We start from the raw sequence: 14,694 nt of genomic DNA on the forward strand, positions 1-14,694 counted from the left end.
ATATTTCAGAGCATGAGTAGCTAGAAAAGGGAAAGGGTCAATCCATCTCCAATGGATTTAATATAAAACTGTCACACAAAAACATATTAAAATAGGTTGTTTGAGCCGTGTTTTTAATGACAATCACGTAGTCTGAGGATCCGAGACTCAGCTATGTGGTTGTGTTCGCATGTAAACGAAAGCTGATCAAAAGTCGTTTGACTGATGGCCTAAAAATGGTAACTTTTACTTTGCCCTAGACAGACCAGAAAATCAACTGGCAAGGTCGAGACGGTGAAAAACGAGTAGAATTAAGGTAACTGACGCCTGCCAGTCGTTGATAGGTACTTTTTTCTACGCTCCGTCGCTGTGTGATATTTGGGCGAATGTTACAGACTTCAATACAATATCAATATATTGAGCTCAATATCAATATCTTCCATTCAATATCAATATCAATATCAATATCAAATAGGATGAAATTTCAATATCAATATCAATATCAATATCTAAAAGCTCAATATCTCAATATTATCACTATTTTAAGATACCAGAGACCAAATTCAATATTGAAAATTCGAAATATATAATTAAATTTGTTTAGTTTTTTTTGCAATGTAATTGTTTTTTGTTTAATTTGTTTAATTTTAATGCTTGAGTGAGTTGAGTTGACTGTTTGACTTAGTCAGTCCATTGAGTTATCTTGAATTTTTATCACCATTTGTTTTATGTGTATGTGTTAAAACGTCACGTTTCAAGCAATGATACAAAATCCGTTTTTCTCAATATCTACAAAAAATTCAATATCAATATCAATATCTAGCCTTCAATATCTCAATATTAAAAATTCAATATTGACATCGTCTCAATATTCAATATCTGATCATTCAATATATTGCAATCCCTGTCCGGCACCCATTTTTCGTTACTAAGGCCTTTATTCGTTTTTTTCTGTCCCGCCGGAAGGTCACGCTGTGCCAATCCGTCCGAATGGCACACATTGATACGTTTTGTTCAATCAGTGCATCTGGCTAAGTTAATTTGTCTGTGTAAATCAGTATTACTTGCACATTTTTTTCTTTACTCGTTCCAAAATTTGAATTTGAAGAAAAACAAACATAAGCATGGAACTGGATTGATAAAGTTTTTGGGTACATTTACCGATAAGCAGGGGCGGATTTAGGGAGGGGGCGGACGCGCCTTCTTCTTCTTAGGGACTCGACGCCCTGCCGACCCATAGGGTCCCTCCTGTGGTACTTTTTAAGAAATCTACTTTTGTCCGATGGACCCTAAAAATTTTCTAAAGGTGCATTTGGCGCCAATGTATACAACTTTGAGGGGGAGCACGCGCCAAAAAAACGTGGTTTTCTTGTCAAAATTTTTCAAAAAATGTCAAAAAACGGCTTTTTTGACCTGTTTCGGCCAAAACAGCGTCTTTTTTGTGCTTTTTTGACTTTCAGATCTTCTTGTGATTGGGTTTTGGTAATGGTTTTTCTGGAAAGCTAGTCATCATCATTATTCATTTGTGCCAGTCGGTCATATTCGGAAGTTTGACCTTGAGAGAAGCAAAAAACACTTGATTTTGGAGTGAAATTTAGTTTTTCAAAATTTCGAATGGAACCTGTCATGCACGATTTTCGCGCGATAACTGAAAATCAGAAAAGAGAAGTCAGAACGATCGAGTGACAATCGCGGGAAAGTTGCTAGAAAAATCAGTGGGAAATTGCTATTCGCAATTTCAGTAGCAATAATAATCGAGAGTAGAGCTGTCCCATCTGAAACAGAGACGAGCGCATTCCCACGAACTGGATTGTTGTGACTGGAGTACTATTATTAACTGGACCAGAGTGAACCTTCGGTGGAAAGGTGGACAGCTGGAGTGTCCCAATGGTTCACGAGAACTCACAGTCTAGAGTACAAACTTGTTCTTGTTATTAAAACTGACTAACATTAAACTCATTTTAGTTACTTTATTGATTCTTGAGTTGCTTACCGACTTATTTACTTCCTGGTTCTTGAGCGTGCTACAATGTGAGTACTAATTTAAATTTCTAGAGTGTGTTTTATAATTGTTATGTTGAGGTAAGGCGAGTTTTAGGTTGATCCATCTGAAATGGATCAAAGTTCCACTGTCTAATAAAAAGTAACATAACGGATTGTTCCAACCCGGTTTTTAACGGCGTTCATGTATTTTGGGTATCTAGAGACCTAAGTATGGGGACGTTTCTAATTCTAGAGTGGGGGGATATTTTAGTAGTAGCCTTTAAGCTGTAATGGGTCGTAGTCTCATGTCGCAAGCGAACCGAATTGGCTCCGACTGATTTGAGGTACAAAAACACAAGAGATAGTGTCCCTGACTCTTGAGCCAATGGTTATAGGGCCTATTTTTCTTAAGCCTCATGTGTGACTGCAGTAGACGAATGTTACAATTTCTTTATAAAACGTGCTTACGCAAAACTGCTGAACTACCTCGTTAATTGTGATTAATTTCTTTGAAAAGATGGTATTTTAGTTGCTTTAGAAAAGAAGTCAGTTTATCAGTGCTTTTTTTATGTATATATAATTATTGTTTTAAACTTATTAAATAGTTTTCTGTCGTAATAAAAAAAACTAAATTTCAAAAGGGGCCCTTCCGTTTAGTTACGGTAAGTGCACAAGCTGGATAGGGCCATACCAGCGATATAAAAATGCATATATATCAGCAATGAAGTCATAAATCAGCATTAAATGCATCGTCGTAATGTTAATTTATCTTAGCCGTCCTTCCTCTACAATAGCGCTTATGGAGTTGTCGATAAATTGAATTTTGCGTAGCGATCTGCACCCCTTTATACAAACTATAGAGCTCCTCAGGAGCGCGAAGCTTATTTTAGTTCTTATGTAGTTTATAGATTCTGGATAGCTTTCTTGTCACGCTTTTCTGTCGTAATGGTGGAAGTCCGGGCATGAAGACGATCCATTCTTTTTTGGGGATTTTAGAAGCCCGGTGAAGCTCATGCACCTTATCGGCGCTAGTTCACTCTTCAGATCGATTCAGCAGCTGTACCGGGGACAGACGGTGTTCCGGTATAGCGACAACCTTTCCGCCCTCTTGAAGACCAAGAGAGGGAAGAAGAAAAAGGCCCAGGAATAAGAACCTTTAGTGGTTCGTCGACACCGAGGAGTACTGGGCGCTATGGGTGACTCTCGTCAAAGGCTCGACTCGGTCGGAGAATTGGATAAAATTTTCTCAGACAAAGGATACTGTCCCTCTATGGAGGAACTTGTCACGAAATCTACAACTGCAACGGACGCATCGATCAACACGGCTGCTGGTAGCACGAAAGCAAATCTAGCTTACCTGTTAAAACTTGCAGTGTCAGAGGTGAAAAAGCATCGCACTATTACGGAGCAGCTGAATGTCATCCGTGATGAATTGACGGCTCTCAAGGAAACAACTGCTGACAGTCAAAACTCACACGCTCAAGTCCGGCTTACCCTCGACGTTTTCCGAGCAGAAATGATGGACACCGTGCAGAGGCAGATTCAGAAAGCCATTCAGATCCCATCTACCCAGCCATTCTCCTTTGCTACAATCTCAAACAAACGGAAAGATCAGGAAGTCATCCAAGCAATGAAAGGAGTACGGATTGCGCAACAAGCTCAAGAAATTCTGGCAAAAGAAGACTCAGAACGGAAAAAGAGACAACTCAACCTGTGCATACGCGGCATGGATGTTCCATTTGGCGACAGTGTTGATGCTGTCATGAAGATGCTGGAAGACATTAACATAAATACTAACGTCGAATCTGTCAAAATGGTCGAACCACGTGAAAGGAACTCCCGGCCTCCTCGCCTCATCATTGCCCTAAAAGACCAGAAAAATCGCCTCTCAGTTCTCAGATCTGTCCGCAAACTGAAATCAGCTGGCGATACCTACAGGGATGTCTTCATAGGACCTGGCTACACTCCAATACAGGACAAAGAACAGTACGAGCTGCGTGAAGAGAGAAGACGGAGGAATGCCATGGAGACTGACGAAAACAAAATGTGGATCGTGCATCGTGGGGCCCTGAAGCAGCGCTGCAACCTCACGATGAGACAAGAGTCATCCTGATTATGGGATCACGAAGACCGTGGAATCTCGCAGAACCAATGCACGCCTCAGCTACGATGCTTGACCCTAAACTGCAGAAGTCTCATTAACCTCGACCGCAGAACATCCCTCGCTAGCCTTGTGGCCGTACGCTCCCCAGACGTTTTTATTTCCGACTGAAACATGGCTGACCGATAACTTTGTGGACTCTGAGCTTTTTCTCAACGGGTACACGCTTTACAGGTCGGATCGCTCTGAGAAATCCTCCGGAGTTTCCTCCCATGGCGGTGTTCTTGTTGCTGTCAGCAACTCATGTGGAACCTCAACTGCTGCCAACCTCGATCTGGACCTTCCGGGGGCGGCTATCGACTGCCTCCTGCACATCGGCAGCCACCGCATCTTGCTCGGCTGCATTTACAATCCGCCAGTGGGCAGTCTACCGCCTCCCCATCGAGAATCTTCATTCCACCATCGTCTCCATGGTCGCTGAACCTGCATCTGCAAGGCTCATTGCAGGTGATTTCAACCTACCGGGTATCTATTCGGCTTCCCAGTTCTCCGAGGATGACTATGAGACACACTTCCTGAACACCCTCGTGGACGGCGACCTTGCTCAGTGGGCTGATAGCGACACTCGGGGGTCTCGTATCCTCGATTTAGTTTGTACCGGTGGCCAGATCGATCACCTCCACACAGAGACGGTGACCACACGCTGTCCAACCACCTCCCGATTCTTTCTGCGTTCGAATTGACAGTTGGCAGTGCTATCCGTATCGACTGTATCCCGCACGCGAACTTGAGCTTCTGCAGAGCCGACTACGACTCCCTTCGAGAGTTGATTGCCAGGCAACCCTACACTGGCAATTGCTGGTCAAATCCAAATGTTCTGCTTAACTAATGGTATCACTGGATTTGCCAGAAGGTTCACAGAACAGTACCCCGTCGCACATTGCGACTACCTCCTTGGATCTCACCTCAGACTTCTAACCTGCTGAACAGACTAGAAATTAAGCGGAGATACAAAGGTGAACTCCACAGTTCCACCGTGCGACTGCAAATCGAGGTGGACCTCGCAGTGGAAGAAGACCGCAAGGACTACCAGGAGAGACTTGCAGACTCGCGGTCACAACCACGCTGGTACCACTTCTCTCGAAAAACCAAGCAGCGCGAATATCTCTCCATTCTTTCTCTCGGTGATCGAAGGCTACCAACAATCCTGACAAGGTTCTCTCTTCGCCGAATACTTCGCCGCAACGTGTTCATCAAGTCATCCGGATGCTACTCGTGCGACCTCGAGAGGACCAAGAGGGGTCAGACTAGTATCAGAGACTTTGACACCAGCTGCGAAAGGATAAGCCATATTCTTAAAGACCTAGACATCTCCAAAAGCGGCGGCATTGACGTGATTCCTGCTTGCTTACTAAAGAATATCCCGGAACAGCTTTCGAAGTCCCTGAGCCAAGTCTTGTATTAGAACAAGCAAACTGGTATTTTTCCGGATGTGTGGAAAACTGGTATGGTTTGTGCTATTTACAAAAAGGGGCGATCGTGGAGTTCATTACTCAGCATTCCGTCGAAGGTACTGGAACGCTGTGTGTTCATAGACCTCTACCTCTTTTTGAAGCCTTGGTTGAACAACGCGCAGTACAACTTCCGCAGAGGGCGTTCCAGCGTGATACAGATGTTGGTTTACCTGAATCAGGCTTACAATTCTACGGCAAGAGATGATGAATTCGAAGTTGTGTATGCAATCGACAAGGTCGACCACGGGATCCTCCTCGAGAAACTTTGGAACGTCGGCGTCAGAGGCAAACTTGGGCGACTTATTCGATCGTATATGTCTAACAGAGTGATGACTGTGAGGGTTAGTGACTCTGTTTCGTGTTGTATGTGTGACTAGTGGCGTGCCTCAGGGATCCCTCCTCGGTCCCCTCCTCTTCTTGGTCCAGATCAACGACCTTCTGGACTCCTCACATAACCCTGTGTTGCTGTGTGCTGACGATAGCAAAATTCTCTCACATGACCCTACAAGGTTACAGGATGATGTTTCAGCCTTCGACGACTGGTGCAACTCCAACCACATGCACGTGAATGCCAGTAAATGCGCAGTGATTTCTTTCGGCGACTCAAACAGCAGTACGCGTCCCAGTATCGCTCTGGATTACAGTATGCTTAAGACCGTGAATCAACAATCGGACCTCGACTTGCTCGTAAGTTCCTCCCTGAAATGGGATTCCCACATCGTGCACAAAATGTCTAAAGCGAACAAGGTGTTCCATATGATTCGCAGGAACAGCAATGACCTGAACGCCTCCGCTAAGATTAAAATCTACAAGACCATGGTCCTTCCTGTGATGACCATCGCGTTGCAGTGTTGGTTCGCGAACACGATTTCTCTGAGGAAGCTGGAAGGCTTCCAAAAGAAGATTTTCCGCTAGGCAATAGGCGACAAGGCGCACGATAAATCCCTGCGCGAGGCGAACCTGCTACCATTATCATTATATCTACAACTGGTTGACCTTCTTTTCCTCTCTAACATCCTCGAAGGCCGTCACGATATTGATATGACACGTTTCCTTCAGATTAGCGTAAACAAAAGGCATACACATGCTACAGACAGTCCGCGCTTTCAGCTCGACATACCTGAAGCCTTGCACATGAACATGAAGCCTTGCTGGAGGACAAGGAAGTCGAGAGAAGGGTGGCAATTTACGATGGGCTAGTAGAGAAAGGGGTAAACTTAACGCCTATGGAGTTTATGATTTTTATGGACCGGAGCTATGTTTTTAAGTATCCGGTACTGAATGCCGAGGAATTATTCGAGCTGGGCTCAATTCAGAGTAAGTTCCTTGGCAAGAAACTATGGAGCCCATGGAGTGGAGACAATGTGGTTTCAAAAGAAACAATGGACTTTTTGTCCTTATTCTTTGGAGAGGATGTAAGTTTGTTTTACAATACACCCAATTTTAAAAATAAAAAATAAAATTTTTTTTAATTCAAGTGGCATGACAACATAGAAATAGTATATAAATTTGTTTTAGTTTCAAGAAGAATTCTTCAGAAAACCAACAACAGAAGAAGATTTTAGGAAAAAGATAGAGCTGCACATCATGTTAGAAGAAATCTATCAAGCTTGGTGGCGGCCTTATTCAGCGCTGCAGTTTGCAGTGAGGAGCCTGAGTAGGGCCGCTGAAAATTCTCTGGAAAAGATGGCGGCTGTTAAACTAATCAAATCCTACACGGATAAAAAGTCTAACCTGTATAAAATTTATTTTTAAATCTATTTGTAAATATGTTTATTCTTGGTGTTTTTGTGGTTTTTTTACAAACAAAACATTTATAAAAGAGAAAAAGAAAAAAAGAAAAGGCCAATAGAAAGAATTTAAAAGATATTGAGTTTGGCCAAATAAATAGTTAGTGGTTATTATTTCTTTTTAAATTTGCCAATTAAACTAGATGGAATTGTAGTTCCATAAAAGTTTGTAGGACGATTTGTCCGTTTAGGCATATAGGTATCAGCCATATTAGATTTAGCTTAAAACTTAAAAAGAAAGATACAAAAAAAAGTTTGTAAATTTACTTAGAAAACTTAAATTTCCGATTTGGAAATTTATTACTTTTCTCTATTTGTAAGAGAAATTTCAACAATTCTTCAGTTTGAGAATTGGATTCTTTGCTTTTTATCTCTTTTTGAGACTTTAGCAATTTTTGCGAATTTTTAGAAGGTGAGCCTCACTGGTCGCACCAATTTATTCTGAGCTAGCAACACTATGTGCGCCGGACAAAACGCTTGCTAGGAATAAAGGGTCCTTTCTACTTTCTATCTTAGAAAGTAAATCTAAAATTCGCTGAGAAATATTTTATTAGAAAAGAAGTTAGTATGAATTTACAGCAAGTTACCTTTTGACTCAATATTTATTTTAACGGTGAGATTAGAGATATTTTTACTGCTGAGACTGGCTATTATTTTAGAGAATGTTTGGGGTGGTTGAAGAGAGAGTATTGGTATTTGGTGAGATTTTGTTGGAGTATTAGAGAGAGAGGTTGTGGTGTTAGAAGAGAAATTGTTGGGAATGAATTTCCGTAGTTTTGAGCTTCTATTTATACTCAGATGGGAAATCGTACCACTTTTTTGTATCAAATCAGAGGTTACTTCTTAATTTCGTATTCTCTTTTCGTACATTCGTATTTTACGAGAAGAGTGTTTCGTATGCTCGTATTTTACGAGAGGAATCGTTATTATTCGCATTGAACGAGAATAGTCGTTTCAATTCTCAATGCTTAAAACGTTATACGAATTATTCCAATAGCATTTCCCTTCCTTTTTCTAGGGAATAAAAACATAATTCTTTTGTGGTAGTGGCGGCGTCACATTTTGTGAACGCAATAAAATAATTCATGTTTCTGTTTCTATTTGAAATCAGAACATATCCATCCTCCTGTTTGGAGAGGAAAAAAACTAAAAGTTTCATTCTTTTACTTTCTCTTGAATAATGGGGTAATTGTTGATCGATCGAAGCTTTTTCTTTCAATCTCATAAAGTTGGTTCAATAGTTTGTTGGTATTACAGGTAGCAGATGTTATTGAACAACTGATACTTTGAGTCAGGCTTGAATGAATATAAATACATCAGTTACATTTATAATTCAAAATAGAGTTTACACAACCAAGAGATTTAACTATAAAATTAAATGCATCAAAATTATTTGTTTCTCAAAAGTTTGCAGGTCAGTTTAATATTATCATTCCTTGAACATTTTTTTTCCGATGTCTCCTTTTTGTCCTGAAGTATGTGAAGTGGATGTCCATATGCGTAATAAGGGGAGGACTGCTTCATACAAAGGGGGTATTTTTTGTTTTTTATAAAAGTCAAAATTGTTGAGAAAGGCAAAATTAATAGCTATACTACATAGCTATATAAAGCGAAAGAATAAATGTTTAAATGAAAGGATAAATTTTTACAATTTTCCTTCCAACCGGGCTATAAGATGGTGATTTTTTGTTTTCAAATTGTGGATTTGCTTTTTCAGCTCCCGGATTTGATGCGTTTCATGTATATGACTGCGCTGAATTTGCTCAGTATAGTCATCTAACTGGGGGGTTTGTAATTTTGCTGTCAGATATTTTGCTGGGACATAGATTTTTGATATCCAAGAAGGGAATTAGTTATGGAGTACATTTTTTTATGGGGTGATAGGCTTCTAATTTAAAACGGTTGATTAATGGTTTTAAAGCATAATTGAGATCCATATCGAAGCCGGGATTACTGTTAGAATTAATGTATCGTTCCCTTTCTAACTGAATATGTAATTTAGTGTTTAATTCAGTGGGGTGCAAGGGCTGTCGCTTAATGGTCATTGGATATTGAGAAGTTGATACCGGCGTATTTGCCGTTAGTATCTTATATGGTCTCACAATCTGGGTTCGCTTTATAGTTCGAGAATTCGAAGGAACCAGGGGTATTTTGAAATCAGGGGGTGAAACTTTTAGGGTTGGTGGCTTTGATGCTGTAGTTATTGGGACAGCTGAATTGGTTTGAAGTAGTGGCTCAACGAAGGATCGTGTTGAGGTCGGCTTTGCAGTGGGGGTTGTAGTAGTAGAAACAGTTGGTTGTTTAGTGAGTGCTGAAATCTGCGAGTCCAGTGGATCGGTTGGTGGCAGAAGTGAGAGAAGGTCCTCAAAATCTCTCAAGTCGTCATCAAGCGTTGCGTCCATAGTTGAATCAGTTGGTATATCCTAGAACAGTAGAATTTTTTTTTATTAGAATGGGTTTGTTGGGTGATCCAAGTTTTGAGTTCTTCTCTCGAAACTTGTTAATTGGATGTGAGGATACATGCGATCCTGGTTTATTTTATCACTTTCCTCTAAAAGAGGGGCTTGTATTTTTTGATCACAATCTTGTTCAATTTTTTCAGTTTGCTCATCTTGAGTGAAAATTGAGTTCACTATGGAAGTGAAAAGTATATTATATGAAGCGGCAAGCAATACTTTGCCAAAGCGTAGTGAGCGGCCGCTGATTTTGTGAATATGCATAGCCTTTATTTTGAGTACTAGGCAATCTAGTATGAATTTCACAAATAGAAAAGAGGCGAAAACTATTCCGCATTTTTCTAAATAGTATTGTACTTTTCCGAATATACGGGTGTTTTCGTTTTTCCAAAAGTTTGGAGAGATGAGATAGTCCAAATATATTGTTTGGGAAGAGCCTAGTGGGCTATATGAGTCCGTGAAAAGAAATTTTTTAGCATTTAGAAAGGACCTGGATACTTTTTGTAGTATTCCTTTCATCTCTGAATTATCGGAAATCATATTCCAGAATTTTTGCATTTGAGCATAAGTGTAGATTGAAGCGCCTTGGCTAGAGGCTAAAGAATACTTAATCTGTTGAACTATCTCTTTTGGTTTAAAGAGATATGGTCCTGCAACCCTTGTAATTTGAGGGGTTAATTCAATCCAGGACTTATCATCATCAACATCTAGTTGAAAGAGATTTGAATGTTTGTCGGAGCAGTCTTGTAGATCTGCCGACTGAAAAATTTGTCGCCTAATTGGATCGACAGATCGAACATTTTCCTCATACACAATGGGAATGCGATAATAGCATTCATCAATTAATTGCAAAGGTGAATAAAATTTCGGACAATGGTAGAGCCAGGCAACATTGCCATTGGTCTCTAAGAACATAGAGCGGTTCTGAGTTAAAATATAGCCAGCCAAACGTGGGCTTTCAAGTGAAAGCATTAAAGTATATAATATTGAGGAGCGTTCTAGCTCACATTGATTTTGCAGAAGGGCTAACTCGGCCGTTCTGAGCATGTAGAAGCTATAAAAAAGAATATAGTCCAATTTGGTTCCTATATGAGCTTCGTAGTCAATTTAATGAGTTGAAAATTTGAATGGCGGCAAATCATCACTTGTTGCAAGAAAAGTAGAATTTGGTTGGCCGGCATTATGAATAGTTCCCGTTTCTGGGGTTGGTTTAACTTGGATTCCAGTATCCATATTGAAGCCTTCAGTGTATGCAATAAAAAGTGAATCATATGAAGTTGGATACACTATTCTGGGATGACCACAAAGAGATCGCGGTTTATTCATCACCTGTAGCATGAATTTTTGAGAATCCCTTGTTTGGGTAGAATGAATAGACGGGCTAGAATTGCCTTTATTTATATAGTATGAGTTTTCGTTTTGAATCTCTTTAGCCGGAAATCTGTTTAAAACAGTGAAAATGCAATTTTTGGGTTCTCCCCAAGTATAAGCAAAAGCGTCTTACATCCATTTGTAGACACTGGACAGGGCAAAGGAATGTTTTGCCAATTATTGACTGTTCCATCTTTGAGGTTAACAGCCAGAGTTACATTTTGCATGTAAGTTTCAAAAGTGTCCAATTTAATCCAAGAACGGCCATCACATTCGTTATGATGTTTGCCGTCATTTTTGCCAGCATGGGCATTAGTTACTGTTTTAACATTAAATTTGAAAGGAATATTTCCAATACTAGCATAGCCTAGGTTAAGATAGCCTCTGTCGGCGGCCGATTTACATTGATCGGCAGATAAATGGAGATCAGTAGTGATCATATTGTGTCGAGCGTCGATACCACTCGAATCAAAAGAATCGCAGAACCAACGCATTGATTGGTGTTTGATTCGACACATTGTCGCATTTACTTTTGTGCGATAATGTCTCTGATATAGAGTAACATAAGCATGGGTTACTTTAATATTTTCTGGTTGGACTTTGCAAGGTGCTACTTTATTTAGAGAGAACATTTTGTTAGAAGTCATTAGTTGACAATCATAATGAGCAACCCGAAGATTATTTGCACTATTTGCATACAATTGTTCTTTCGGATCAAATGCTGAGGTTTGATTCGAAAGTATTATTAGAGTTAAAAGGCCAACCAAATAAATTTTTTGCAAATTTATTTTTTGGTGGTGAATGATAGCAAAATTTTTTAATAAGTACTCACTTTAAGCATTTCCTCGAGAGTGGTTAGAACAGGATCTTGGTCCATTAGTTCACCTTCCTCTAGTTCACTGTTTGGATTTGTCATTTTGCTGGGAAATCTGAGTTAGATTTTTTTTTGAGGAATTCAGCAGATTTATTTTTTTTTGGAGAGAGGAGGTTTTGAATGCAAGATGTGAAATTGAGCAAGAATGAAAACAACTGTATATCAGTTAGTGTTTAAAGGCTGTTTTTGCTTTTTGCAAATCTAAGCTCTGATTGGCCGTTGTTATTCGGCGTCTTTCGGAAGTGACTCTTTTTAAGTCGTAATTCCTTCGCCATTCATTTTTTAATGTTGTGGTTTTTTTCCACTCTGGTTTAATGTCGTGGTTTTTCCACTTAGTTTTGATTTGTTGAGATCTAGCAGTGAAATGATTTTTATTCGTTAATGCTGATGTTAATTTTTAACAACTGCATTCCCCTTCCCTATTGGAGGAGGAAAATGAAAAAATATCTCTTCATAAAAGAGGACTAAAAGCAACATCATTTGTTTGCTTTCCGTTCAGTTTTAACTATTTTTATTTTATTCTCAAAAACTTTTTCTTCGTCCAAAATGAATTTTATTGATCCTGAAGATAATCTGGTGGACTTCCCGGAGAACAAGGCGTACGATAAATCCCTGCGCGAGGCGAACCTGTTACCAGTATCATTATATCTACAACTGGTTGACCTTCTTTTCCTCTCTAACATCCTCGAAGGCCGTCACGATATTGATATGACACGTTTCCTTCAGATTAGCGTAAACAAAAGGCATACACATGCTACAGACAGTCCGCGCTTTCAGCTCGACATACCTGAAGCCTTGCACATAAACATGAAGCCTTGCTGGAGGACAAGGAAGTCGAGAGAAGGGTGGCAATTTACGATGGGCTAGTAGAGAAAGGGGTAAACTTAACGCCTATGGAGTTTATGATTTTTATGGACCGGAGCTATGTTTTTAAGTATCCGGTACTGAATGCCGAGGAATTATTCGAGCTGGGCTCAATTCAGAGTAAGTTCCTTGGCAAGAAACTATGGAGCCCATGGAGTGGAGACAATGTGGTTTCAAAAGAAACAATGGACTTTTTGTCCTTATTCTTTGGAGAGGATGTAAGTTTGTTTTACAATACACCCAATTTTAAAAATAAAAAATAAAAAAAAATTATTCAAGTGGCATGGCAACATAGAAATAGTATATAAATTTGTTTTAGTTTCAAGAAGAATTCTTCAGAAAACCAGCAACAGAAGAAGATTTTAGGAAAAAAATAGAGCTGGGTATCATATTAGAAGAAATCTATCAAGCTTGGTGGCGGCCTTATTCAGCGCTGCAGTTTGCAGTGAGGAGCCTGAGTAGGGCCGCTGAAAATTCTCTGGAAAAGATGGCGGCTGTTAAACTAATCAAATCCTACACGGATATAAAGTCTAACCTTTATAGAATTTATTTTCAAATCTATTTGTAAATCTGTTTATTTTTGGTGTTTTTGTGGTTTTTTTACAAACAAAACATTTATAAAAGAGAAAAAGAAAAAAAGAAAAGGCCAATGGAAATAATTTAAAAAATATTGAGTTTGGCCAAATAAATAGTTAGTGGTTATTATTTCTTTTTAAATTTGCCAATTAAACTAGATGGAATTGTAATTCCATAAAAGTTTGTAGGACGATTTGTCCGTTTAGGCATATAGGTATCAGCCATATTAGATTTAGCTTAAAACTTAAAAATAAAGATAGAAAAGTTTATAAGTTTACTTAGAAAACTTAAATTTCCGATTTTGGAAATTTATTACTTTTCTCTGTTTGTAAGAGAAATTTCAATAATTCTTCAGTTTGAGAATTGGATTCTTTGCTTTTTATCTCTTTTTGAGACTTAAACAATTTTTGCGATTTTTTAGAAGGTGAGCCTCACTGGTCGCACCAATTTATTCTGAGCTAGCAACTCTATGTGCGCCGGACAAAACGCTTGCTAGGAATAAAGGGTCCTTTCTACTTTCTATCTTAGAAAGTAAATCTAAAATTCGCTGAGAAATATTTTATTAGAAAAGGAGTTAGTATGAATTTACAGCAAGTTGACTTTTGACTCAATATTTATTTTAACGGTGAGATTAGAGATATTTTTACTGCTGAGACTGGCTATTATTTTAGAGAATGGTTGGGGTGGTTGAAGAGAGTATTGGTATTTGGTGAGTTTTTGTTGGAGTATTAGAGAGGGAGGTTGTGGTGTTAGAAGACAAATTGTTGGGAATGAATTCCCGTAGTTTTGAGCTTCTATTTATACTCAGATGGGAAATCGTACCACTTTTTTGTATCAAATCAGAAGTTACTTCTTAATTTCGTATTCTCTATTCGTACATTCGTATTTTACGAGAAGAGTGTTTCGTATGCTCGTATTTTACGAGAGGAATCGTTATTATTCGCATTGAACGAGAATAGTCGTTTCAATTCTCAATGCTTAAAACGTTATACGAATTATTCCAATAGCATTTCCCTTCCTTTTGCAAGGGAATAAAAACATATTTCTTTTGTGGTGGCGGCGGCGTCACATTTTGTGAACGCAATAAAATAATTCATGTTTCTGTTTCTATTTGAAATGAGAACGCTTTCAGCCTTCGACGACTGGTGCAACTTCAACCACATGCACGTGAATGCCAGTAAATGCG

General features: G+C 39.2%; 2 protein-coding genes across 4 annotated transcripts in view; both read left to right on the plus strand.

Moving 5' to 3' along the window:
* Positions 1-1,443: 1,443 nt before the first annotated feature.
* LOC134854634 (uncharacterized) overlaps positions 1,444-14,694 on the plus strand; it is a 32,391-nt gene continuing 19,140 nt past the window's right edge. The window contains exon 1 of one of the 3 annotated variants that reach the window (XM_063870983.1): positions 1,444-2,010. The gene's annotated coding sequence lies outside the window, so the exon portion shown is untranslated. Of the gene's footprint in view, positions 2,011-2,551; positions 2,566-12,671; positions 13,151-14,694 lie in introns of those variants that run through there. The other 2 variants (XM_063870981.1, XM_063870984.1) reach the window with 2 other exon arrangements.
* Positions 2,837-7,353, plus strand: LOC134854633 (uncharacterized). The gene is made up of 2 exons (XM_063870980.1): positions 2,837-6,992; positions 7,096-7,353. The coding sequence occupies exon 1, from the start codon at positions 3,155-3,157 to the stop codon at positions 4,073-4,075; it is 921 nt and encodes a 306-aa protein (XP_063727050.1). The 5' UTR covers positions 2,837-3,154; the 3' UTR covers positions 4,076-6,992; positions 7,096-7,353.

Source organism: Symsagittifera roscoffensis, chromosome 9 (genome assembly GCF_963678635.1).
Source record: "Symsagittifera roscoffensis chromosome 9, txSymRosc1.1, whole genome shotgun sequence".
Taxonomy (NCBI): domain Eukaryota; kingdom Metazoa; phylum Xenacoelomorpha; order Acoela; family Convolutidae; genus Symsagittifera; species Symsagittifera roscoffensis.